We start from the raw sequence: 25,687 nt of genomic DNA on the forward strand, positions 1-25,687 counted from the left end.
TACTTAGTGCTCTTTCATAGTGTTCCCCTGCATGTTTTCATGACCTTGAAAGCCTTGCTCTCTCCTGCCAAGCTGCTGGGACTGCACAGCTTGCCATATATTACAGTGTTTTTCCCTTCTGGGGTCCTTTAAGGTGGAGAGCAATGTTTACGAATGTGGTAGGTCAGATCCTGGAATAAATAAGACATGACATGGCACTTGCAAGTTTCCTTTCTAGGGTTGCAACTGTGCATTTCCATTTCAAATTCTGACACCATCCCACACCAGCTCCTCATGGACTTGGTCCGTGCACGGCAGAGGGGAATCGCAGCCTCCCCCAGCACTGCTCTGCCAGCGCAGACCAGCGGTCCCCACTGCTGTTGCACACCTGCCCCCTCTCCTCCTCCTCTGCACAGGCCACTCTCTCTCTAGTCCTGCCCTTTCCCGCTGTGTACGTGGCTACCAGGACATGGGTCTGTTTGTTTGCACCACGACGTGTGTTTCGGCTGCAGTGAGCTAACTCTGCTGAAGTAGCAGATCTGGAAGAGGGCAGGAGCCTCTGTGCCCCTAAGTAGAGTGCAGCAGGACACAGGCAGCGTACTGGCGATATACAGTCATTTGCTATTTTCTTTGTGGCCCCCTCAGCTACTCGGTGCAGCTCACTTGGGGCTTTCACATGGCTTTTCCTCTTCTTGGCCTGCAGCATTCCTTGCTCTTCCCACCTTGGGTCTTTCTGGACCACGTATGCACCTCTGCAAACCAGAACTATACCTGGAGACACATATATATTTAGAGCAGGGAGTGTACCCATGTTCTTTTTTAGCATGCTGTTCCTCAGTTTGATTTACAAAGGCTTTCTTAATCTCATTTTACTTAACCAAAGCTGCAAGATCTTCCTGTTTCTCTCCCCAGGTGTTTCTTTAGTTTTTCAAATGCTAGCAGGTATGCAAGTATCTGAAAGTGGTGGCCACCTTCAGAAAGAAAACACAGAGAAACTATTGTATCTCAGCAGGCAGAGATCTTAGAGCAAAGAGTTGTCACTTGCAGCTCACTGATGAAAAGAATATTGTTGCTGAAAAAAAAAGTTTCAAATTCTGAGAAGTCATTCTTAATTTCTGAGAGTCTTGTTTGTGCTCCCATTAGTCAAGATAACACATATTATTACTAGTTGTCCAGTCACTGCAGGACCTTCTTAGAGCTTAATGAGGCACAGCAGCACACACACAGCACCAGGGCAGTCTGTAGGGATCTTGACATTTCAACCCTGTAACAAATTCTCCCTGTTTTTCTATCTAAAACTTAACAAGTGAATTGCATCCTTCTGCCTCACTGATGCACGTGAGAGGGCCAGGTCTGCCTTGTCCGCATCTGAAGGGAGCTCGTGCAGAGGGTCTCCTTAACAGCCCGCGTGCTTTGCGGCGTTTTCCAGATTTCCCATCCCGGCACAGCCCATCCGTGCCTGACTCAGTAGTTCTGCAGGAACGCTTTGATGTGAGGGTCTGTACGGGGAGTTGGTGTCAGCTACTGCGTGCTGCCTCTCCGCTCGCCGGGGAAGGCTGTACCGGCTTGCAAGAGCAGGGTGTCACAGGGAGCCTTTCTGCCTTCTCCCAGCTCTAGCTCGTGGACCTTCTCTGCCTTGTCTGTGAAATTTAGCTTTAGGAATTGGGGATAAAAGGAAGCAGGGGTGCTTGTGAATCTATCAAATGCACCATGTCAAAACACTTCTACCTTTCATTGTGGTACTGGAGATGCTGCAGAGAGGAGGCTTGAGAGGTCATGGCCAAGGGTGTGAAGTGGGTGACACTGGCTGAGGATGGGTGGAAACAGGGAAATTAGGGGGATGAATCTAGACCCCAGCCACCCCCCTGGCTCAGGGTGGGTTGCTGCTGGTCTCTGGGGACCTACCTAGGTCTCCTAATGACACAAAGAGCAGTGCAAGTGAATGATAGACCTTGTTTCTGCAAGACCACTGTCACCTGCTCTTACCCAGTCCCCCGTTTGGTTCTGCCAGTGTTCCCACCCAACTTGTCTTGGACAGAGCTGCCTCATGGGCCAGCTGCACGTGAAGTTGAGCTACTCCTGTGACAAATAACAATCACATGGGCAGTGCCACAATTTAGGACACTTCCTTCTGGCCATGTGTACATGGTTGGTTGTATCCATCTATTCAATCTGAGGGCAGATGCTGGCTCTATCAGGTCATCTGGGGTGACTCCTAGAAACCTCCTCATGCAGCTATGGCCTGCTGGTGGCAGCAAGCAACAGTAACTCTGAGGTACCCCACCATGTACCTGGCCTGGGGAAATCATTACCTGTGCCACAATGCTGCTGGGCAAAGGTCTGCAGGGACTCAGGCAACAATCCTGTGTGCTTTCCTTGGGGATCTGGCAATGGTGGAGTAAGAAACTAGATATTAAAGAAGGATTCAGTATAGATGAGGGCTAAACTGTGATATGAGAAGGGGTTACAGCTGGACTGGGTGCCAGCATAAACCATAATATTTATGCAGTTCCAGGCACCTGTGAGTATCCTTCGGCAAAAAGGTATAAGCCAAATGGTTTTCCTCTGGAGAGCAATAGCAAAAATCCTATTCACCTCAAGTAGAGCAAGATGCAGCTTACTGCAGCAGATTCTTCAGTGCCTTGTGTGAAGGAGAGGTTGCTGGTAAAAGCAAAATGGAGCTCTTGCCTTCCCTCGGGGTATGCTTGGCTGCAGCTAGCACAGACCATCAAACCTGCAAAAATCGTGCCTGTCCACCATAGGAAGTGAAATGGCTAGCAGTGCTGACAGGGAAGTCACAGAGGAGAAGGCTGCCATGTTTGGACTGTGTCTCCTGGAAGGGTTGCAAAGGGAGCAAGACACAGGGAGGCCAGGTATTATTGATGGGAAATAGCCAGAGCACGAGCTAGGATTAGGGTTACAGATAGGCGTCCAAGGCAACAACCCAGAGCAGTCAGGATTAGTGGGTCATGGAAAAGACTAGGACTGGGGCAGCTGGGTGGGGATAGTCAGAGCCAGGAGGTCAACGCCATCCTTGAGGTGGATGAACTAACCCCTGGCACCCCTTTTGGGATGGGGAGCTGGTGAGGAACTGTCTGCAAGCATGTTTGTACAAGTGTATTTCCTATATGAGTGGCCAAATGCCACAGGATGCTTCCAAGAACCTCGTGTAGTTTCCAGACCTTCAGCAGTCCCATACCTCAGCCAGGCTATTTGTGGTGCACAAGGGCACAATAACAGTCAAGCAGCCCACGCTGCTTGGATATCTGTATAAAGACAGCACTGGAGTGGCAGGAAGATGTCAGCATTTGGCAGCGTCATGCATTCCAAGGACAATAAGGTGCAGGGAGCTGCTCATGGGTCCTGTAAGGCTGTGGGCAAGCATAGCTCTGATTTGAGCAGGTGAACCTCCGCTGAGATCCTCATGTATGTCCTAGCGCTGAGCTGAACCCAGGAGGAGTAACACCCCATGGCTGCACCCAGCTTCAGCTACTCCACAGCGGGACACCCTTTACCCTCCTGCCCTTTGTGCTGTTGTCAAGCTGGGCCAAAATGCCTGGGTCTCCCCAGGGGTTGGCTTTACACAAGCCGGTCTCATCCCCAAGACTTCCTACGGGAGGGGAGCGTAGCATGCAACACCAAGGTCCTGGCTGCAAGAAGTGCCACGCTTGACTTGGATGAACTTGTTGGTTTTCAGGCACCTGGGTTTGAAAGCCGAGCCCTGGAAGTCTAGTTTTGCCTGGAGCTGCTCTCATGGCTGTTTACTGATCAGCCCTTGCAGGAGCGTAAAAGAAGGTCAGAACTTCACCGCAGGAGCCAAACGCTGTTCTCGGAACTCTGCTCCTCAGGGGAGTTACTCCAGATTTACCATGGTGTTTCTGAGATCAAAACCAGGCCGTGAGGAGCTAATTAAAGTCAGGCTAGTGTGAGATTTGATATGGTCAAACCAATACATCCTTCATCTGCATAACTGGATCCCTCTGAGTTACTGGAGTTGTCTGGAAAGGCCACAGTGAAACCAGACACCGTTCACCTGAAACTGAAAAATCCAAGCAAACCTCTTTCAAAAGTTGTCACACGGGGCTGCTCAGGAGAGAGAGCGACCCAGGAGTTACTCACTAGGCTGCATGGTAAAAATTGGCTAAGCAACAAAGCTGTCTGCCTTGTTTGCTGCAGCTAATCAAAACACAGGTAGAGTGAGGGCCAAGGGTTGGATCTAAGCCCACTGAAGCCAGTGAAAGGGTTCCCACTGGGTTGAAGCCAATGTGGTCCAGAGCAGCTTTGTTTTAAAAATGGAAGAGAACATAAAGAGGCATGACTGAGCTCTGATGTTCCCTTGAACCCAGATACATCTCCGTCTGGAGCAGAGCAGCTAGCTCTGTGTGCTTCAGAGCTCGGGGATATCATGAGGTCTGAGAAGGACCAAGGGGAAGGAACAGCAAAGGTGGCTGAGGCAGAAAAGATTGACTTGTGACAGGATTTACTTATGTAAGATATCTATATCTGCTTCCCCCCCCCCCCCCCCCCCCCCAAGAGAGAAGGGTTAAAGCTGGTCCTCAGTAGAATTCAAAGCGGCTCTAGAAATGAAATCAGTCTCTTGGTTTCCTTCAACCCCATAGCAAAAGGAACCTACACCATTAAATTAAAAAGTGTTTGTAAAATAAGTCTACCGTGTATGTGCTGGGTAATTTCAGCATAGTTAATTCAGTGCTGCAAGAACCAATGATGCAAGTGGCATGGCTGGATTTTTTTTTTTTTTTTAAGGGTTGAATAATTTTATGACTAATAGTAACACTTGCAACTGTGCATGATAAGAGTAATCACAATTTGTGCTGCAGGGCATAGGCTGACTGTTTGCATAGGTCATGAGGACATTTTTTTTTTTTTTTTTTCTCCTCTGTAAAGTAATACAGCTAAAGGTACTTTTCAAGGTTGTTTTCTTCTGCCTTTTAAACATTAGATGTTGGCCACTGGTCAAAGGTAGATTATCTGATGGGATGAACCAATGGTCTGATCTGCTAATTACTAAATTCTTACGTAAGGCTTTTATTTCCTGCAGAGGGAGGGACTGTGCATACGCTGCGCCTTTTCAGAGAGACCTTTTTTTGCAAGATGGAATTAAAGCACCAGCTCTGGTCCCTAATTGAAACCAGCAGCATTCAGTAAGTTTGGACCACATCTGCGTGCTGAGTAGCCCTAGGCGGGCCTCTGCGGTTTCTGTTCCGTCCACGGGAACTGTATTTCTGGCAGAAGCTCTTAGAGTTAAGTGAAGAAATTGCAATAAATAATCTACCATATTTATTTCACTTTGTATGTTTGCTCATGGAACTTCCAGGAGCAGATCAAAATCTCCTCACATGTATTTGATGTTGTTTAGCAACAGTTCATTACATGGGCATTGCTTTTTTTTTTCCCTCCTGATTTGGCTAAGGCTAGCTCTTTGATACTCCAGGCCTGTTGTGAATGCTTGTAAGAAGTGAATTAAAAATTGGCCCTCTCTGAGTAAACAAAAACACGGGTTGAAAATATGTTGGGATTGATTCTTCCAGGGTGGTTCAATTGCCCAGAAAACTGGGAGAAAGCTACCTTAATTACTGGGAAGATGAGTGGTAAAAAGAATCTTTTTAATGTTGCTGCTTGTGGCAACTTAGTTTTGCTCTGTTCCTTCCGCTCCTATAGCTGTACAGCTCTGGGCAAATTGTATACAGCTGTGCACACAAATGAGCAGCTGGGCAGTTTTGACCACTGGGCAAGATCCCCGGTGGGTGGTGTGTTGTTTGGTTTTTTTTTTTTTTAAAGAGCAAAAAATAACCTGGCTTGTTTTTTCAGCTTGTGGTTTGCAGCACCACTGGTTAGAAAACATCCTTTTTATTTAAAAACTGAGAGAACTGGAGCAAGCTGCTAAAAGAGAGAAAATACGGGATACTGAGATGCTGTCCTATATCACCTCTTTGAGTGTAATTGCATTTTGGTGTCACTTGGGTCCTGATTAAAGCCTGCACATGGGTCGCTGAGCCAGTGTGCTCCGCTGCGGCTCCTGCTCTGCTCATGGTGTTGAAGCAGTTGGGATTTCACTGGGGATTTAGTCTTCTGTCTCAGGTTCACAAGTACCGGGATCTCCCCAGGTCCTGCTCCCACCAATCCATTCGGGTTTAGTGCTGCATCTTGTCAGACTGGGGAGGGGAAAGGACTTCCTTTGCTGTAAGAAACGTGACCGTACACCGTAAGGACATTAGCACTAAGGGTTCCCCCCGGCCCTTGTAGCAGGTCAGGAGTCTGCAGGGCCGTTTGGTGTCTGTTGCACCCAGCCCTTGCTGGGGCTCTGGGAGTCTGCTGGAATGGTTTAATTGGTACTTTTCTTATGCCTGAGATGGGGAAGTCCTGGGCAGGAAGAATAGCTTATAAATTTTTCTCATACGACAATTATTCTTTTCTCTATCTCGCCATTGCTTGTTTTCTTAGCTTTACCCTGGGGTGAGGGATGAGTCACGAAATCTAATGGGTTTTCATACAAAGAGCCTTGGGCATCAAGCAGGGAAGGACCAGGGAGCGGCAGCTGATTTCTCGGGGGCTATGATGGAGGCACGAGCTATCCGTGGCCTCCAGACAAAATGTGGTGGTGCCTCGAGCTCTGATGGCGTAGGAGGCTGGCTGCTGGGGAAGCCCCCTCGGTGGCAGTGTCCCCCAGGGGGTGCTGGGCTGGATGAGAGCCCTTGTTGTCCCTCAAGCTGGACCCATCAGGCCTTCACCCAAGGTGCCGGCAGGAGGCTGGCGCAGCTGAGGAGAGCAACATCTTGGCTCACTCACCAACCTGCTCAGATGGCAACCTGGGCTGGGAGTCAGCCCAGGGGCTCGACGTGGCATCACCACAGCCTGGCCTGGGCGGGTGCTTGCTCATTGCCTCGGCAGCAGGTGGATTGCTTATGGCCAGAGAAGAGGAGATGAAAGGGAGAGGAGGGACTAGCTATCATTTATTAATGCTATCGGGTTGCGTTTCTTTCCAGTGCTGTAAGACTGGGGCAGGACTTGCAGGCAGCTGATGAAAGAGGAGACAGAGCTCACCAGGAAACATGAGAGAACTTGAAGGAGGAGTCTCAGGAGGGTCACTGGGAGATGGGAAAGTCTGGGTGCTCCCCAAAAACTGTCAGAGGCTGGAGGAGTCTGAGGGGGCAAGGGAATGACAGTGGGAAAGAAATGAAATAAAAAGCATGGGGAGGCCGACTGAGAAGGGATGGGAGAAACTGGACAGTCACCTTGTTATTGCAGAGTTGGTAGAAAAAAACATGTGGGTTTTTTTTTTTTTTTCTCTTCTGTGATGTTTCCTGTTTGCTAATAATTTTAAGATAATGTTATGCCTGGGCTGTCTTTCCTGTCCTTTGAGCTGTTGCTGGGTGAGAGCTTACCTATACAGAGACCCTACCACATTGCTAGCATGAGTGAACTCGGGTTTTATGAAGAAGGCCTATAGGAGTTTCTAGGGTCAGCTATGGGGCTCAAATTTAGAATCATAGAATTGTTAAGGTTGGAAAGGACCTTTGAGATTGTCGAGTCCAACCGTTAACCTAACTGCCTGGTTCACCTCTAAACCATGTCCCTCAGCACCACATCCACATGCTTTTTGAATACTTCCAGGGACTGTGATTGTACCACTTCCCTGGGCAGTCTGTTCCAATAAAGCATTTAGAAGCATCCTAAAATTTTCTACAGAGTCTGGTGGAAAATTATACATGCTCTACATGTTTTCTGTAACTTTCTTTAACAGTCTGTAGCAAGGATAAAGTTGCTAATTAAACTCTTCTTTCATTTGAGATGGCCCAAAATAGAGATGTTCATGAAGGGCATCCCTCCGCAAGGGTCGCTTACAGTAGCTGAATGCTTTAGCGACCAGATTTCACCAAGGGTCTGGAACATACTGAGTGTCTCATCTGGTTTTGTGATAATCATGCTTTTGATCATATGCAGAGATGCATAAAAAATGTTACTCTGACGTTTCCCAATTATGCAAAGTTATAAGCGTTTGAAGTTAAATCCAGTGAGGCTTACTCTTGCCAGCTTCAGAGCTAGAGAGATGCAGAGATTCCTATATGGGATTTTTTTTTCTTTCACTAGAAAGTGATTTTTCTGATTTCTAATGAGGATTAGAGTGCCCAGGGGCCTGATTTTTTCTGATAGGACCAGCAGCATTTCTGTAACAAGTCCATGTGAGCCTGAGTGTGCAGACCCTGTGAATCAGACTCTCCATCCTTGTAATTTTTGGTGTTTTGGAAAATGAGATAATCAAGCCTCCCAATACTCCTGGGAAGCAAACAGATTTGTGTTATTCTTACCATCAAATGGTGACTGAAAAACAGTCAAGGAGAGCACGCCGGCATCCAAGACATGCCCGAATTTCACCAGCTGTGTGAATGCAGTCACATTTGTGGGCTAATGTGTCTCTATTGACACTGGTGCAGTAATGGCTTGTACTCATTCCATATCTACTCTTCACGATGTTTGTCCTGTTACTTCATCGGTGCTGCTGTTAGGATTACTGAATTTTCAAACCTCAACACAGCTGCTTTTCAGACAGGGTGAAAGCCCCATCTTCGCAGTGATGGGATGTCAAAACCAGTGCTGAATGAGCACCTAGTATTTCAGTCAGTATTGCAAAAAAAGCATGACAAAATTCAGTCAAGCAGCCCCGATCCTTAAAAGCAGGTAAAAATCAAGTGTGTGATATATGTTGTGCAAGTGTCATTCTTGGTGTCAGCTAAAAGAGCAAAGGTGTACGAGAGCCTTGTTGGGCCATTCTGAAATGGCGCCATCTCTGTTTCATGCACTATGCCAGGTCTTCCTCATTCTCATTTTTCAGGGTCACAAAGATTTGATCACAGACTTGAAACTCGCTGTGGAGAAGGTGGATTTCTAATGGGGAGGTGGAGAGCACAGACAGACAAAGAAAGGCTCACAGTGATTTTGCAAACACTGAGGTAGTTAATTGTGTTGCCGTTTTAGGTTGGGCTTTAAAAAGGCACATATGTGGCTTGGCTCAAATCCCAGCACTTTCCCTTGGGACTTTTGCTTCCAAGGTACTTACAGGCAGATTTTTCAAAAGCAGTGAAGTTGTAAACTTTTGGGATTCAGAGTTATCAGTGTATTTAGATGACGGGCTGGTTTGAAACTACTTTCACAAATGATCTTTGCCTCGTGTGGTGAACAGACCGGAGTTGACTTGGAACAAGGCAAGTAACAGCCCTGGACTTCAGGAGAGCAGACTTTGCCATGTTCAGGGACCTGCTTCAAAGAATCCCATGGGAGACAGTCTTAGGGAGCAGAAGAATAACCCCATGCCCCGATACAGGCAGCTTTGTGGAAAGGACCTTGGGATCCCGGTGGACAACAAGTTGAACATGAGCCAGCGATGTGCCCTTGCAGCAAAGACCAACAGCCTCCTGGGCTGCATTAGGTCAGATTGAGGGAGATGATCCTTCCACTCCTCTCAGCCCATCTGTAGTGTCGTGTCCAGTTCTGGGCTCCCCAGATGAGAGACATGGACACGCTGGAGTGAGTCCTGCCAAGGGCCGTGAAGATGATTACAGGCCTGGAGCATCTGCATACAAGGAGAGGCTGAGAGAGCTGGGGCTGTTCAGCCTGGAGAGGAGAAGGCTCAGGGAGATCTTATCCATGTGTATAAATACCTGATGGGAGCGAGTAAGGAATAAGGAGACAGACTCTTCTCAGTGGCATCTAGGGAAAGGACAGGAGGCAATGGGCACAAACCAAGCCAAAGGAAATTCCGTTTAAACATAAGAAAAACTTCTTACTGTAAAGGTGGTCAGATATTGGAACAGGTTGCCCAGAGAAGTTGTGGAGTCTCTGTCCTTGGAGGCATTCAGCACCTGACTGGACGTGGCCCTGTGCAACCTGCTGTAGGTGATGGTGACCCTGCTCTAAGCAGGGGTTTGGACTAGATGATTTCCAGAGGTGCCTTCCAACCTCAGCAATTCTGTGTTTTTGTATTAGCATGCAGAAAAAATAGATTAAAAGAGTAATTGAGAATGGACTGCCCTGGGTTATTTGTGGAGCCTGGGAAGCCACAGGCACACACAGTCCTCATCTCCATCCCAGGAGACACCACGTTAGGAACTTTTCCCATAAACCAGCATGTAGCATATAAACTGTACTGTAGTGTTTCAGGACACCAGAGCTGAGGTCTGGTGCTCTCCTAGCTATGTAAAACCTGGAGCTTTGTGAGTTCCTGGGGTCAGAGGCACACACAGGACAGACGATGAACAACTAGTCCTTTGGCAAAATGCAGCAGAGAGGCCAGCTGCTTTCACTTGCCTTCAGTTTTGGCAGAACATGCTAGAAATGGGTATTTTGACATATGTGGTTGTGTAAGGCAGTACACTCAATACCATCACAGAAAGGGAATGAAATTGAACCGAGTCAGTGGAGCTCCATAGGAATCACACCAGGAGTTTGTGGAAAAGGTCAGTAAAACTTAGCAAAGAGGCTGAGAACAGAGTTTGGATGAAATTTCAGGTCAGCATGTAAATAACCAATGTCAGATGGCATTTTCATTGGATATTTATTCTGGAGCTGGTGCAGGAATTGCTGTGTGAGTTTCCTGTACTGAATTACAGAAGAGGCGGATTAGACAGCCATTATGGTTTCATTTGTCCTGAAGTTCATTAGGCAGTTGCTGGATGAGCGCTGGGCAGGAGGAACCCCTCTTCCTTGACTTATGGAAACTTCCAACACGTTGGAAAGAAAAAGATAGTTTTGCGATGTGTCCTCGCAAGCCACCTTAAGCAGTTGGCAGGGTGATTTTAACGCCGTGGTAGAAAGCTGTAGCACGGTTAAATATTCCACTGAAACAGGATAGCTCTGTAAAGCATGCTGGCCCAGCTCCAAGGCGACTAACCCAACCGTCTCCTTCTGGGTGAAGGATCACCTCCTGGAAGCCCTCAGGAATGCCTGCTGGTGGCAGGGTTTGCTTGCGCAGAGGATGGGGGCCCTGCAGCAGCGTTTGGCTGGCCCCTGCAGTCTGGGCTCCGAAAAGTTCAGCTGCGTCTCAGCTTGTGAATGGCTCCAGGTTTGTTCTCTCTGGGACAAAGAGCGGTTTCTGTGAGTTCCTCCTGGTTCCCACTTTCTTTGCGATTTTTGTCATGTGTGTTGGGCACGCTGGTTTGAGACCCAAAGCAGGACATTGACGTGGGATTTAGGCAAGAAAGAGGAGAAACAGTGTTTCAGAAGTTGGTATTTTGGAATTATGTCATTGGGCAAGAGCTCTATAAAGAGAGTTTACATAACCCTAATTCTTCCCCATAGCAACCCATGTTGTGTAAATAAAACCGGCCCAGAAGCAAGTATCCGTGCTTTGCAGCCCTTCCCATTGCACAGCGTACGTTTGCTTGGAGGCAAGATGCCTGAAGGGAGGACGGGCGGCTTGCGTTGTCCACCTGAATTTTGGGCCTGTCTTGTGAAGGAGCTCGAGCGTGCTCTTGCCCCCTTAGTACTCTAAGGCTTGACACGGTTTTTAAGACATAGGTATATAGGATTTTCTGTAACATATCAAACCGTTACTCCATCTTGCATGTTCGTCTGCCCTGACAAGCCGTTGGTTTTTGATGATGATTCAGAGGAAATCAGTGTTACAAATAGCACCTTTGCTAAACAGAGATGGTGGTGTTGGGTTGAGGTGCGCATGCACAGTTCCTCTGCACAGAGAGATGAAGGCTGGCATTTAGGGTTAGAGGCCAAATGAAGCTTTGGGCTTAGATTTGGTGTTGTCAGCATCTGATGAGAAATTTCAGACGTTCTTGAAGAATATCCTGATATTCCAGTTGCTTTTTGCTGCCATTTCAATCAACGTTTGATCATATGCAAACCTGAACCAGAAGCTGTAGTTTTGAATTTTGAATCAGAATCATGGAAGTAAACTTGTACGCAGGGATCGCGTCCAAGTTCCTGAAATTCTTGGAGTAGTTTTAGAGCGGCATCCAAAACCCATTAACTTTAACAGAAGGACTTCATCTGACTCAAAATTCAATCATCAGATTTTTTCTAATCTGACGTACCTAGAAAGCAATCCCAAAGCAGTACCTCAACTACTGCACTGTCAGTTCCTCTTTGTTATTTAGAAGACTTGTTATATTTCTCTGGTTTCAATATTCATCAGTATGCCTACTTTTGTTTCTTCCCCAGCATAGCTGTCAGGTAACTGTTGTGTTGTCCCACATTTAGGGGTGTCTCTGTCTTCAGGGCTTTGTTCCATGTGAGAGTAGGGTGTCCCATGCAGGGCCCTGGGAAGACCAGTTGTTCTGCTATCCTCAAGAACACAGGCAAATGAAAATAATTTAAACAAATTATAAGATATTTCTGGAGTGGCCTTCAAGAGTATTGGTTTAGCTCACTTCCTTGCCTCGAGGTCGGGTCAACCCTACCTACACCATTTTTGGCAGATGTTTGTCCAGTTCTTTATCTTAATTCCTCTCTTCCTTTAGTCTTGTCCCTAGGCTGCCTCCAGTCACCACCCAAACTGATAGCATAGGGTAATAATTTTGTCGCAATGCTTACAGAGACCATGGAAACAAATTCATTTCAGCAGGAGTGTATACTGCCTTTGAGGTGAATTCATGGGAATAAAATGGCTCCAGCAGCTTTGAGCAAAATGGCAAATAGAAATGGCAAGTAGAGAAATAAATACGGTGTGGCTTTTTTTTCATGGAAGCAGTGGATGACATTTTCTACAGTACAGAGTTCCACAGAACTTGACTGAAAATCAAGCTGCAAGCAGATATTTTGGGAATGCTGCATCTACATGGAAGTGGGAAGCTGTTAAGTTTTTAGGAAAATCTCCATCCAAGAGAAAAGAAATAATGCGTTAGCTATATTCGGTAAAGCAAAAACAAATGCTGACTTGAAGGTCTATTGCACAGCTGATGTTCAGCTTCACATTCTAGACAGCTCCTGTATAAAAAAGATCTCTTGGAAAGCTCTTTGAACAGTCTGCGTGCTGCAGTGTTTGGATCAGTTGAGAAAAATGCATTTACCAAAGCTTTCTGAAAGCTGCATGGATGACCTTGTTGAACTTTCTTGGGCACAGTCTTGTTGCAAAAAGAAAAACAGATGGCAAAGACTGCTGAGTGCACAATTGCCATTTTCTTTTATTTTTACAGGTACCTCCCTGTGCTCAGGGGAGGGAAGCCGCATACATGTGTTGCTTCTTATTCATTGCATTTATCCAGATACCGTGGACATCAAAGCAACAGATTGGTTCATGGTTGAAAGCATTTAGAAATGTGCTTCTTTTTGCAAGAAGTCCTTACTGCTGTTAATAATGATGCTGTAACATATGAATAAAAGTGGGCAGGAAGCCTCCCAGGTCTGTCTCTGGGTGCAGTGCGTGTGATTTGCTGCACTGAGCTGGTGATACATGGAGGCAAACTAGCTTTAATTAACTTGTTACCGCAGTAGAACAGGCCTTTATTGCCTCTCCTAAGTGCATGGTTTCATGGGTGCCTCCAGATGAAGAGGAGAGTGCCAGGAATACCACTTTCAGTGATCATAATCAGGTGGAACATCTGCTTTTCATGCTAGTCACCTTGAGGGCCAAATAGGAATTTTTAAAGTTGTTGTTATTATTTTTATTTAAAAAAAAAAAAAAAAGGAAAGGCAGACTCTATGCAGAGCTGCGGAGTGTGAGTCAGCAGCTGAGGATGTGGTCACTGGGAGTGAACTGGTAGAAACCCATGTAGATGTTCCAGGATTAAAGGTATTTTTGTTCCAAAAATAATGTCAAATGTTACCATTTACCAAAAAAAAGGGGGGGGGGGGGGGGGACAGAAAAGCATGAAACTGGAGTCCATGAAGTAGCAAATTATTTTGATCTTAAAAGCAGGAATAAAAAGCAAAACTTAGACTTGTATCAAAACACCTGGTTCTGTGCTCTTCCGTCAACCTGCCAATTTTTCCAAGCACAGCAAATATTGTAATTCAAGCAAGCCAAACATCTTGATCTCCCACCAGTAAATGGTTTGATGCAAATCCCATGTTTTAAAGACAATGACTGGCAAAAGCCTGACTTGGTAAGTGCGATACCGTGATGTGATCTACTCAAATACCCTTAATCTTGGTATGACTGGAAGCAGTTCTTTTTCACACTGGCTGTGGCTGTTTTGAGAAATCTATTGCTGTGCATGAAGAATGTAAAAAGTGAGAGGCTGTTTGCTTTGGATGGCAATATCTTATGAGGAGACAAATACGGAGTCAGCTTGTGTGCAGCATGTCTCGGGGACAAGCACACCGTAATTGCAGGGCAACTGCCACGTGTTCTGTAAATTAAAGAGTTGAACTTGCCAGCAGTTAATGATTTTAGCTGTACAGCTATTGTGGCCGTCATGTTGAAAACATATTTTATTATTTAAAAGCTTCTACATGTGTTTTGTGTGGTTAAGATGACCCGTGGATTACTGCGGAAGAGTAGCAGAATAGAAGGCGTTTCTCCCTGCTTTGCTGTGGAAGTTAGCAGTGCCAAAATCATGGTCTTTATCCTATGTTCCTAAAAGCAGCAGTAGGTGCTGCTCTTCTCAGGCTTCATTTGAATCAATGTTGCCTCCTTCCCCTGAAAAACAAAGTGCCCTGCTCTTTCCCCTTCCCCAATCTAATGCTTCAGGGCTCCTTAGTACAACTTTGCAGAGGCAGAAGAGAGGAAGGTGAGGAGGGATTAAGTTGCATGGTTGGAGAGGTGAGGATGGGCAGGAGAGGACATGTCTCCATTGCTCAGGGCCCCTGTTGACTGTAATTGCCCTGGGCAGGGGATTACAGCTGCGCAGGCAAAGCTGGGCCTCTGTGGCTGGGCACCTCAGCTGGCTGCAGGTCGTAGCTGCCCTTCCACGCTGGCATCGGCTCCTGAACCTCCTCTGCCTTCAGCTTGGCAAGTGCAGATAAGCAATAGTTTGCAATTGTTTTATTCTAGCACACACTAGGTTGAAACAGAGCCATTTCTGGAGCTGACTTATGAGCTCAGCCCCATAATTTTGAAGGATAGTGCAACTGGCAGTAACATCATTGGCTTTCTCACTCAAATCCAGCAGTGCACCTCCACGTTCATATCCTTGCTGAGCTTTCAGGAGGCAGGCAATATTTGCCAGATAATCTTGTGGCATGGGTGGATTTAATGATTTAACTAGGGCAATGGAAAATTTTACTGGCAGAAGCAAGATTTGAGTTTTATCTTCCACAAAACAGGCTAATGCCCCAGCCATTGCTTATCAGTTCCTCCCTTCCTGTATGAAATACATTTCCTATACCTAGAGGGCAACAGCAGCAAGGTGTTATTTGGGGGGGTGAGTCTGGAAGTGAGACTGCATGAGTGCCCTGGGTAGTTAGGTCTGCTCGTTTTCCTCTCGTTCCTGAGTGCGGTGCTCTGCCGTTTCCTCCGTCATACTCCATGTACTTTTAATGTTCTGCAGCTTATTGTCAGAGTTTGCAAACTCACAGACAGCAAAGCCATGCAGTTTCACCAAGCAGTGAATCAGAGTTGTAACTGGAGAAAGAATGGAGTAATTTATGTCTGCACACACGGTCTCTAGCTTGTGATTTATCCCTGGAGGAGGTCAGCAATCATATTTGCAGGGTTCTGTGCTAACCAGAAATGGAAAGGTTTGCAGGGCTCCCTCTCTAACACCAGGTTTCATAACATCTTGAATCCTTTTAGCTCCAAGAGTGTTGTTCTGATCTTGATCTGAGGGCAAGGAGTTCACTCTTTTCTGCCTCTGCCTTTTATTGACTTAAATAAGTAACCAGAGACTCTCTTGGCCCGGCCTTACCCTTGAATGATTTTTTTTTTTTTTTTTGGTAGTTTCTCTGTCCCCCTGTCCATGATTCATGACTTGACCTCACCGTCACTCACCCATATGGTCAGAAACCATTGGCTATTCCTTTGCACTTTATCCTTCCCCCACATCTCTGTTTTTAGGAGATCAGTTTACGCCTCATCTTTATGCTTTGTACGCTTGGTGTTGTGGGGCTGCATACACGTGTGTGCAGTAGACCAGGAGGTGGGTGTTGCTTCCCCGGCAGCGTGGCACTAGCAGCAGGGGTTTGCTCTGGTCAGGGTGCATGACAGGCATGTCAAACTCTCCAAATACCCTCTTCCTCAGAGCATGATGCAGTGCTGCCTTGGCCAGGTGACAAGGAGATGGCTGCTGTCAGGCTGCAGCCATAAAACCGTGCTGCCTGGGGTGCACAGCACAGCATAGCAGCTTGTCCCCAGGATCTCACTGGCCAGAAGAATTTGGTTGCTGGACCGCAACCTCACTGCCCATGACACTCAGCATCATAGAATCATAGAACTGTTTAGGTTGGAAAAGACCTGTAAGATCATCAAGTTCAACCGTTAACCTAGCATTGCCAAGTCCACCACTAAACCATGTCCCTAAGCACCACATCTACACGTCTTTTAAATACCTCCAGGGATGGGGACTCAACCACTTCCCTGGGCAGCCTGTTCCAATGCCTGACTACCCTTTCAGCGGAGAGGATTTTCGTAATATCCAACCTAAACCTGCCCTTGTGCAGCTTGAGGCCGTTTCCTCTTGTCCTATCGCTTGTTACTTGGGAGAAGGGACCGACCCCCACCTCACTAAAACCTCTTTTCAGGTAGTTGTGGAGAGCAATAAGGTCTCCCCTCATCCTCCTCTTCTCCAGGCTGAACAACCCCGGCTCCCTCAGCCGCTCCTCCTAAGACTTGTGCTCTAGACCCTTCAGCAGCCTTGTTGCCCTTCTTTGGACACGCTCCAGCATCAAAATGTCCCTCCTGTAGTGAGGGGCCCAAAACTGAACACAGTATTCAAGGTGCAGCCTCACCAGTGCCAAGTACAAGGGGACGATCACTTCCCTAGTCCTGCTGGCAGGGTGAAGGCACTCCCAGTGCACTGCCTGTGTGAGCGGGGTATAATCTAAATGCGAGTAACTGGGGCAGGAGGTGGAGTTGAGGTTCGTGTTCAGGGCAGGAGGCTTGATGCGTATGCAAGTGAGAGACTGCAGATAGGAACCTGAGTTGTGCTCCTATGTCATGTTCAGTTTCAAGCAACCTTCCCCAGCATCTTTTGGACTAGTATGTTTGCAAGGCACCTAATGGTAATATTTGGGGGTGTTGGGTACTGCATCTGCATACCTGTTCAGCCAGGAATAATACTGGGAAAGACGACAAATCACATTGAGGCCGCAAGCTGAAAAAATTCAACGAAGTTAAGAGGAGAAATAAGACCATCCAAGAGAGGGTTAAAAGATCATGCCATGCTGAGGGGTCTGTGGGCACTGCGGGTAATGAAGAACAAAACCCTGCTTCATACCTGCCAGTTTTTTCTTGCCCTGTCCCTGCAACAAAAGAGGAGGAGGACGGTCTCGGATCAGAAGGAAAATGCCTTTTGTGCAAACCAGCCTGTTTCCTGAGGCTGCTAAGTGAAATCATTTAGCAGGGTTACAAAAAGGCTGGATAGCATGTGGGCGTTAATAGCATTTGCAGCTATGTAAGCAGCAGTAACAACAGCAGAGTAATCAAATCTCATCCTTCAGAGGGGAAGCTGATCACCTGAGTGGGTCTGGGATTTCCCCCTTGCACAATTGCCAGGTACCTTCACAGGCTAATTGAAATGTCGAGTGCCGGCTGGGGCCAGGGGCACGACAGTGGCGTGGTGGATCTAATCTCCGAACAGACAGAGCAGCTCTGGTCACGCTCCTGCCCTGAGGCCTGATAGCTCCCCTGGTACTGCTTTCTGTTATCTCTGGCTGCGGCTTTCTGCTTTTTTTTTATTTTTATTTTTATTTCTCTTGAGCTGGGCTTCAAGTGCATTGTTCTGGCAGAGTCATAACTGCTGGATGAGATCTCCCCATCTCCACTTGCGGTTCCTGCAGCTTCCTTTGCTGACTTTTAACCTGAGAGCAGTAAAAAGCATAGCTGAGTCGAGGCAGACATGGCCCTGGGCCCTCACCAGACCCAGGGCAAGAAACATCTTCATCTTATTTCCTCTTGTTACAGCTTTTCTGTCGCTTAACAGTTGGTCCACCGGCTTTGCAGGCAACTGGCTCCAGACCAGCTGCCTCTGGCGGCGATTTCTGCTGTAGGATGCAGCATCTGTCTCAGCCTCCTCTTCAGTCTCTTTTCCTTTTCTTTGTGTCCACCTGCCTCTATTTCCAGAAACAAACTCAAGTCCTGAGGGCTTCCCATCTCAAATCTAGAGGGGCAGCTAAGGCTCAGCCCCAGTGGGCATTTGGGTCCTCAGCAGGCAGCTGCCAGCCTGCCTGATGGGAACAGGGAGAAAAAGGACCCCTTCTCTCCAAAGAAGAACTACCCTCACTTTTCTGGGTGATGGCTGGTCCCTCTGAGGCTTGAACCTTGAACCACTGGTGTGCAAAAGTAGAATGAAAAGTGGATCTCTGCTTGTAGAAAGGAGGTTGGCCAAGTGTCTGGTTGTAAACATAGGGAAAATGCCCTGGACATTGGAGTGAGGGTAAAATCTGCAGTTTGGGTGGGCTCTGCACAAAACCCCTGTCACTGCCATGAATCTGGCTGTTCTTCTGCCCCTCCACAGTGCTTTTGAGAACATCTCCTTGCTCCTCAGGTCCCTCTCGGCACAAAATCATACAAATCTCCCTGTCCACGATGCTCTTGCAGCAGGCATGCCATTGCAGGCAGGGATGGCAAAGGGGCAGGTTTGACATCACACCGTGTGTGGTGTAACCACAGGTCACTGGAAGCGTGGATGCTGCTCTGCCCTGGCTACTGGGGTGTGCTGTGGAGCTTGTGTGGCCATCAGCTGGCTCAGCAAGCTGGCCCAGCAGAAAGCCATGTGCCTTTCTTTCCTCTAGGCTGGATTTTGGGTGAATCACTGCCCTGAACTGTTCCTTGTGGCCATGGGTAGGCTGGTCCTGATGCCAAGGAGGCTGGCTGCCTCTTCTGGCAACCTGTTCCTGCACCAGCGTTGCCTTCCTTAGAGGTGTTTGGGGTGAAAAAATAGCCTTGGAAAACAACTGTTGTGCTTTGGGAAGTGATGGGAGGTAAATGCCCAGAAGAGAGAAAGGTCAGGATTTGGCTGGTACCTCTGTCTGACAGGCTAATGGTAACAAAGCCTGGCCTGACATCCTCAGCTATTCATCTGGCTGTGCGACAGGTTCTTCCCAAGCCTTTGATTTCTGCATTTACAGTTTTTTGCCTTTTCCCATCCTATCCAGAACTGGTTTTGTAGAGGGGCTGGAGCAAAACCATCAAAGCTAATAGTTCTGGCATTCCCTCTTAGTAATACTGAAGTGTTTGCTGAGGTATTTTAGTTCCTGCCTACTGCTTTTTTCCAGGCGTGTTCTTGTTGACTTTAAATAGTCATCAGAAAAGTACTGCAGCAGCTGGGCTGCTGTGCAGAGCTGATGGAGACCTCAAGGACAGGCCAAACCTGTGATGGGCCACCTTGTTCTGGTGCTCTTGAGACAGAGCAGTGGACGTAGGCACAGGGCTCTGCGCTCCAGCTGTCACACGGGAGAGGATACCTGCGAGGCGATGTCTTGAATGCTGTGGCATGTGCTGGGGAGAAAACCTTCGCAGTGTTGTTAATCAGCAGTTGTTCTCGGCCGGTCTTCTGGCTACAGGAAGCTGGAGGAGCTCTGTCTCTTTTCTGTAGCTCCTTCCCTCCTCCTAGCGAGGAGCACACAGGCAAAGCCAGGTTCTTCTCCAAGGGTGCCCCATGGAGATCCCCAGGGAAAAGCCAGTCTTTTGGAGAGGAACTGGAGAGCCAAGAACTTTCTCTGAGGGGGGTGTTTATCCTATTATTTTCTGAAAATCATTTCCTACCACATTGGAGAATTAGTCTGCCAAAATACAAATTATCCGGCAAGGAAATCACTACCTCCAGATTAATTCCTAGCTGTTTTGTCTCTTCCATGTTTGACTGATGTAAGTGTTAGGTAAATATTTGTACAACACCAAGAATTGTCCCCCTTTCTTCTCTTTTCCAAGGGTCAGAGAAATGTCAGCTGTTGGCACTTGTGTGCAGCCGGGCTCCAGTGTTTGCTGCGAGGCGGGCTCCGTGCCAGCTGTGCGCAGGAACCGAAGTGCAGACGAGCCCGGGAGTTGCCACGGTGGAGCAGCCGGCTGTGGTGGCCAGCATCCTCATCCCAGGAGAGGCTGGTTCCTGACGCTTCGTCCTGAGTTTATTTCTCAGAGCAGCGAAGTCCTGAGTTTAACAAGGAAACCAAACAATCTCTCTCTTCCACACACAAAAAAACGGCTTCTGTTGGTGTCCTTGCTCGGTGAATCTCCAGGAGCGAACCAACTTTTATTCCCCTTTTTTTATTTTGTTCCCGTTTTACTTGGTTCCTCTCTTATTTAGCCAGTGCCACTGTTCTGGCTCTCTCCTGTGAAAAAAAGTGTGCTCCCCTCTCCCACAAGTACAATGAGCCCTTGAAGTAGTGAGTGCTGAATTTCATGTGAATTACAAAGTCTGTTCCAGCCCCGTTGCAAGTGGGGCCATGTGTCCAACTGCAGGACACTGAGAAAGAGTGCTCGTTGCTCTAAATGAGGTGGAAGCTTACCAGTTATATGTTATTTTACATGAAGACACAGGAATTTCTCCTTCTTTCCCATGACAGTCAGTCCCTGAAGCACGAGATGTGCTTAGCTGCGTTAATCAGTAGATTACTCACTCGGAGTGTCTGAATGAAAAATCTTCTGCAGAAGATAAATATTGATGTTGATATTTTTAGCCATAGACTTAAACCTGTAGCTTCAGATCAGAATCTGGGGGTGGGAAGACCTAGATCAGAAATTTGTGGCTGTTCAGCATCTAACAGGGCCTGAATGAAACCCACACATCTAAGCCAAGACTCATGTCAGGAAAGCAGGACACCCTAGTTGCCTCTGAGTCTTGTCTCTCACTTGCATCTCTGACTACTTACTTTCACATTGTCCACACTTCTTGCACTTTCTGTTCACTAATTGTCCCCTTTTTTCACCACATCATAGGAAGCAGGTTCAACATCTTTGCTTTCTGTTCACCTCTGCCAGACCCTACAGCACCCAGATTCAGGAACAAGTAGAGACAGAGTTTTGCAACCCTGTTTGTAGGTGCAATAACAGGCCAGGAGCTTCGCACAGCCAGGGAGGGGGATCTGTCAAAGGGTCGTTTGTGAATTCTAGTTCCCAAGGGTTTGCCTTGGCCTCTACATAGCTCAGAGATGTTTTGGAGCTGATCTAAGTTATGTGGCTTGTAAATGCCCCCTCCAAAGCAAACTGATGGAGCGTGCTCCTGCTTAAGCCACAGTGAGTCTCCCATGCTGCTGAGTTAGGTAGGCAGAGTGAAGATGGGTGGGTAGGGTGAAGATGGGTATGCTGGCTCCAAAACAGTAGAGGTTTCCCCAGCAGTGGGCTGTGTTGCCTCCTCAGAGCATGTCCCTGCCACTTCTGGCTGCAGGAGCAGTGCAGAGGGCTCAGACCATTCATCTCAATGCTCAGACTTGGAGCTGGCAGGATGGTTCCCTTTATATACCAAGGCAGCCAACTTCTGTAGACCTCCTAGAGCTTTGGGGATGATTTCCATTTTTAAAGAAAATGGTCAGAGAGCCTGGCTCTGCTCCCTGGTACATGGATATTGAGCTGGTCCGCCACCAGCCTGGGAGAGAAGCAAGTGCTCGCGAAGGTTTTGGCACTTGCGCTCCTCACAATTAAGCTATCGTGCGGTGCGGGCACAGCGCTGAGCTGCTGGCAGGTTGGTTAGTTGCTGACTCAATGCCAGAACGTTTAGCAGATTTGAAAACCGCATAGTGGGAGCCACCGTAACGCTGCTGGGAGGCGTGAGCTTTGCTCACCAGCACTGTCTCATTAGTGATACAGACGGCGATTATGGAGAGCTACAAGGTTATGCTGCATCTGCTCATCTTCATCCCTCCTAAGCCCAGGAGGCCAATGGAGTTGTAGAAGGAAACCAAATTTGATCCTGACTCCTGGATCGAGCAGACTGGGAGGGGAGGGGGTGTCAAATGAAGTTGCTTTGAACCTGGAAGCTGATTTCACTTAAATAGCGACGTCCTTAACCGCGTCACTGCTAATATTTTAGGCATTACAACTGAACGTCTGATCAGGTGCGTTCTTGGTAGACGTGGTGCTTAGGGACATGGTTTAGTGATGGACTTGGCAGTGCTAGGTTAACGGTTGGACTTAATGATCTTAAGGGTCTTTTCCAACCTAAACGATTCTATGATTCTATAAGAAAAGATTGAAAACTTTTATTGTGCAAATAGGTGCATATTCAAAATAGTATTATTTTGATGATTAAACTAATTAGTAATCTGGTTATTGTCTTATTTTTCTTTGGGATTGCTAGTTAAAAGAAATTGGTGTTCCTTAGTTTGACCAATGGGATTATCTGAGGGATCTACAAAGAGGTTCCCAGTCCTCTGGTGATTAATGAAATCTCTGACATGTATTTTAGAACTATGATGAATCTTTAATATAATAAATAAATAAGGAGGAGAGAAGAGCTTTTAAGGAAGAAAAAGGCAATTTCTCTCTCTGGGTCAGTCTGCCAACTCCGAGTAACATAAACAACTCCTGGTCTCTGTTGGACCACTCCAGAGTGTTAGAGGTCTCTCAGCCTTGTAAAGGACCAGTTTATTCCAGTTAACCGCTGCGGCTTCTTTTTTTAGCCTGTACTCTGACATCTCTTTCTGTTTCCTCTGCGCAGGATATGAAAGTTGGAGGGAGCTGGCCAAGGCTCTGGCAGACACGAATGTCCCAGGTGGGGACCCAAGCCTTCAGTTTTACTATCCGCAGAAGCTGGGACACCAGGTGAGGAGGCTTGGGGTGTCTTCTGAATGTTTAGAAGGGCAGACCTTCCTTTCTGATGTTGGCCCCAAGAGACAGCTCTTTCTTCATGCAAGAAAGAGTATGCCACAGGGCAAAAGCTGAGCTGACTCACAGCAATGTGAGTGTACAATGACTCTACTGTAGTCAATTAAGTTATTTTAGATGTACTAAGCTGTAGCGGTGGGCTGAAGCTGGCTGGGTATGTGGCGCAGGAAGGTATCACTAAGCAAGATGGAAGCAGAAATGAAAGATCAGGACAGAGTTTGTAGCTCTCTGGTGAAGCACATCTCAGTACCGTTGCCTGAAGGAACTATTGCTTGGAGCTTTTCGAAACAAGGATGGGGAAAAAAAAAAAGGGAGAATGACCTAAGTTTTATCTCTGTTCTAGCAAACTGCTATAAAGTGCTGGTATCCTTTCCCCTCAGTAGCTTACCATGGAAATTTGCTGTCAAAAAAGCCAGGGAGCATTTTCACCCCACTATGGCTAGATAGCTAGCTTGTCCTTTGGAAAGGGAGCTTGGGAACTTGCTTTTTTCTTACATGTTCTTGTGACCAGGTTTGAGCCCTCTTGTGTAGGTGTCAGTGCCGGGTCATTTATCAGGTTATTTTGACTTTCCTCTACTTGTATTTCAGAACGAAGAGCTGCAAAGAGGTGGGAGGAATCAATCGAATTATGCAGCTGTGGACAGCCCTGTCCCGTGGATGCCAGAGGTGGGTGCCTTTCTCCATCGTTTTGCGTGAGCGAGCAGTAGCTAGAGACCTGTGCAGCAAGAACAGAAGGCAGGGACCTCTGCCTGGAAATTCATTTGTTTCAGTAGAAGTCCACTCCCTATCACCCCCTCCTGGCTTAATGACACTTAGAGACCTGAGTAATCATTTGGAAAGACAGGAGTGTCCAGATTCCTGATAATTTGGCGTCTCCACCAGCCATCAAGGCACCAAGCACCCACCCACAATTCCCTGAGAGTAGGCAGCCCACTACCTTCCTGAAAGGTGAAGTTTATTCAGGGCTGGGGGTGAGTAGGGCCAAGCATTCAATAAGCAAATACACGACCGTGGCATGCAGAAGTGTCATGCTCTGCTCTTGCTCTGGCATTTGCTTGCTATCCACCCTCTGTGTCTCGTATGTAGAGATTTCTCCACTTCAGTGACACTTCTGATGAACAGAGACCTTCTCTGGTGACCCTCGAAGACTGGGGTAAACATTCGCTTTGTTTCCTTCATGCCTCGTTTATTCTTTCCTCCCCTGTTCCCTTATCTCACCATTCCTCTTCAGATAAGGGCGAAATGCAGCCTGCTGATAATGAGAGGGACACCAGCCAGGGGGCATTTAGATAATGAAGTCAGCTCACTAAATTCCTCAAGGTGATTAGAGACCTGCACAAATGAGAAGGGCCTCTGCGGCTCCCCTGGAGAGGGAGCAGGCTGCTGTCCCTGCACTCAGGGCACGAGAAGATCACTGGCTGGTGCAGGGAAAGCACCTCCCTCCAGCCATCACACTGAGCAGTTTAGGTCCCTGCAGCATGAGATCAAGCTTTCCTGGAAGCAGCCAGCACCAGTCACCCTCCAGTGCCCAGAACCAGACCAGACCATTGATCTGTTCTGCTGCATTGGCTCTGGTGAGTGCTGGTCCCAGCTGGAGCCTGGGGGCTTCCTCCGGCCTCAGGGCCTTGCAGGCAGCTTGCAGGCAGGGCTGCCTCCCAGATGAGCAGCCGCTGGCGAAGAGCCAGCGGGACATCAGGGCCAGGACTGCTGCTGTGCACAGGGACAATGCGGAGCATTTACTGCTCCCCTCTCCCAGGGCACCAGGCAATACAGGCTCTGTGTGGCATCCCCCAGCTTCTCTGAGGCTTTGCCTGATGTCTCTGATCCCCTCCCTGATGATTTCTCAAAAGCGTGTTAGTCTTGAAACCTGCCAGCTGTGGTGTGTGATAAGCTGTTACTGGGTTAGAAATGCAACTGGCGGGGTATGCGCTGCAGCTTGGGCGAAAGTATGGGTTTAGCCCAGGGCTGATCTGCAGTGCCCTCTGCTTTGCTGGTGGGGCGACTTCATGCCCTTGCGTGCGTCGGCGCTGGGCAGGACGCCCACCAGCCTGCAAGCCTGCCACCCCGGTGTGACGCTGCCAAAGCGGGAGGAAGCGGAGAGGTGTGCTGCCCAAGGGGAAGGGGCAGGACTTGGGGTGCGCTGTGCGGGATGGCCCTGTGCCTGAAAAGGTGCTGCCTGCCTCCTGCCTTGTCCTGCACTGCTCCCTGTTGGGGAGGAGAGCTCTGCCAGGTAGCAGGGCTGTTGCCTCAGACCAACTGGGTTGGGAATTTGTGGGTGCCATGCTCCGTGTCAAGTGGTGTGTGGCAGATATGCCGCAAGAAGACTTTGAGGCCCAGGGCATACAGATACCAGACTGGGGAGCTGGTTTGGGTGGCCTTGCCCCACTCACACACCCTGCCGTTCTCGCCCATCAGCCCTCTAATGCTGCTCCTGTGAAGCACCTGCCTCCTTTTCCAGTTTTCCCTGTGTCTCTATAAGGCAAAATTTCCTGCCCTTGCTGCGGCATTGTGTTTGTACCCAGAGGGTCAGCAGAGCCACCCTGTCTGCAAACAGAGTCCAGCAGTTTACCAGTACCAGCTGCGGGAGATGGAGAGGGATCTACGGGCACAGCTCTGTGTAGAGCTGCTCGCTGTCCTCTTAACCACCGGCTGAAATTTTTCCTGGCCTGAGGATTAAGTTTTTCTGTAACTCTGCCCAAATTAATTTCCCAGGGTCTATGATCCCATTGTGCCCTCCGGGCAGCATCTCCAAGAACCTAACTGCAGCCTCATTCCTGGGGTGAGGAGTGGCAGGTTGCCTCCCACAAGTCAGGGAGCTGGGGT

General features: G+C 48.0%; 1 protein-coding gene across 1 annotated transcript in view; it reads left to right on the plus strand.

Annotated features, from left to right (window-relative positions):
- The window catches only part of B4GALNT3 (beta-1,4-N-acetyl-galactosaminyltransferase 3), a 69,238-nt gene that overhangs the window by 19,276 nt on the left and 24,275 nt on the right, over positions 1-25,687 (plus strand). The window contains exons 2-3 of the mRNA XM_087766015.1: positions 22,698-22,801; positions 23,453-23,530. Coding sequence (XP_087622141.1) covers positions 22,698-22,801; positions 23,453-23,530 — 182 coding nt within the window. The remainder of the gene's footprint in view (positions 1-22,697; positions 22,802-23,452; positions 23,531-25,687) is intronic.

The sequence above is a fragment of the Nipponia nippon genome, unplaced genomic scaffold (genome assembly GCF_047370975.1).
Source record: "Nipponia nippon isolate SJK-2023a ecotype South Korea unplaced genomic scaffold, ASM4737097v1 scaffold_3, whole genome shotgun sequence".
Taxonomy (NCBI): Eukaryota; Metazoa; Chordata; class Aves; order Pelecaniformes; family Threskiornithidae; genus Nipponia; species Nipponia nippon.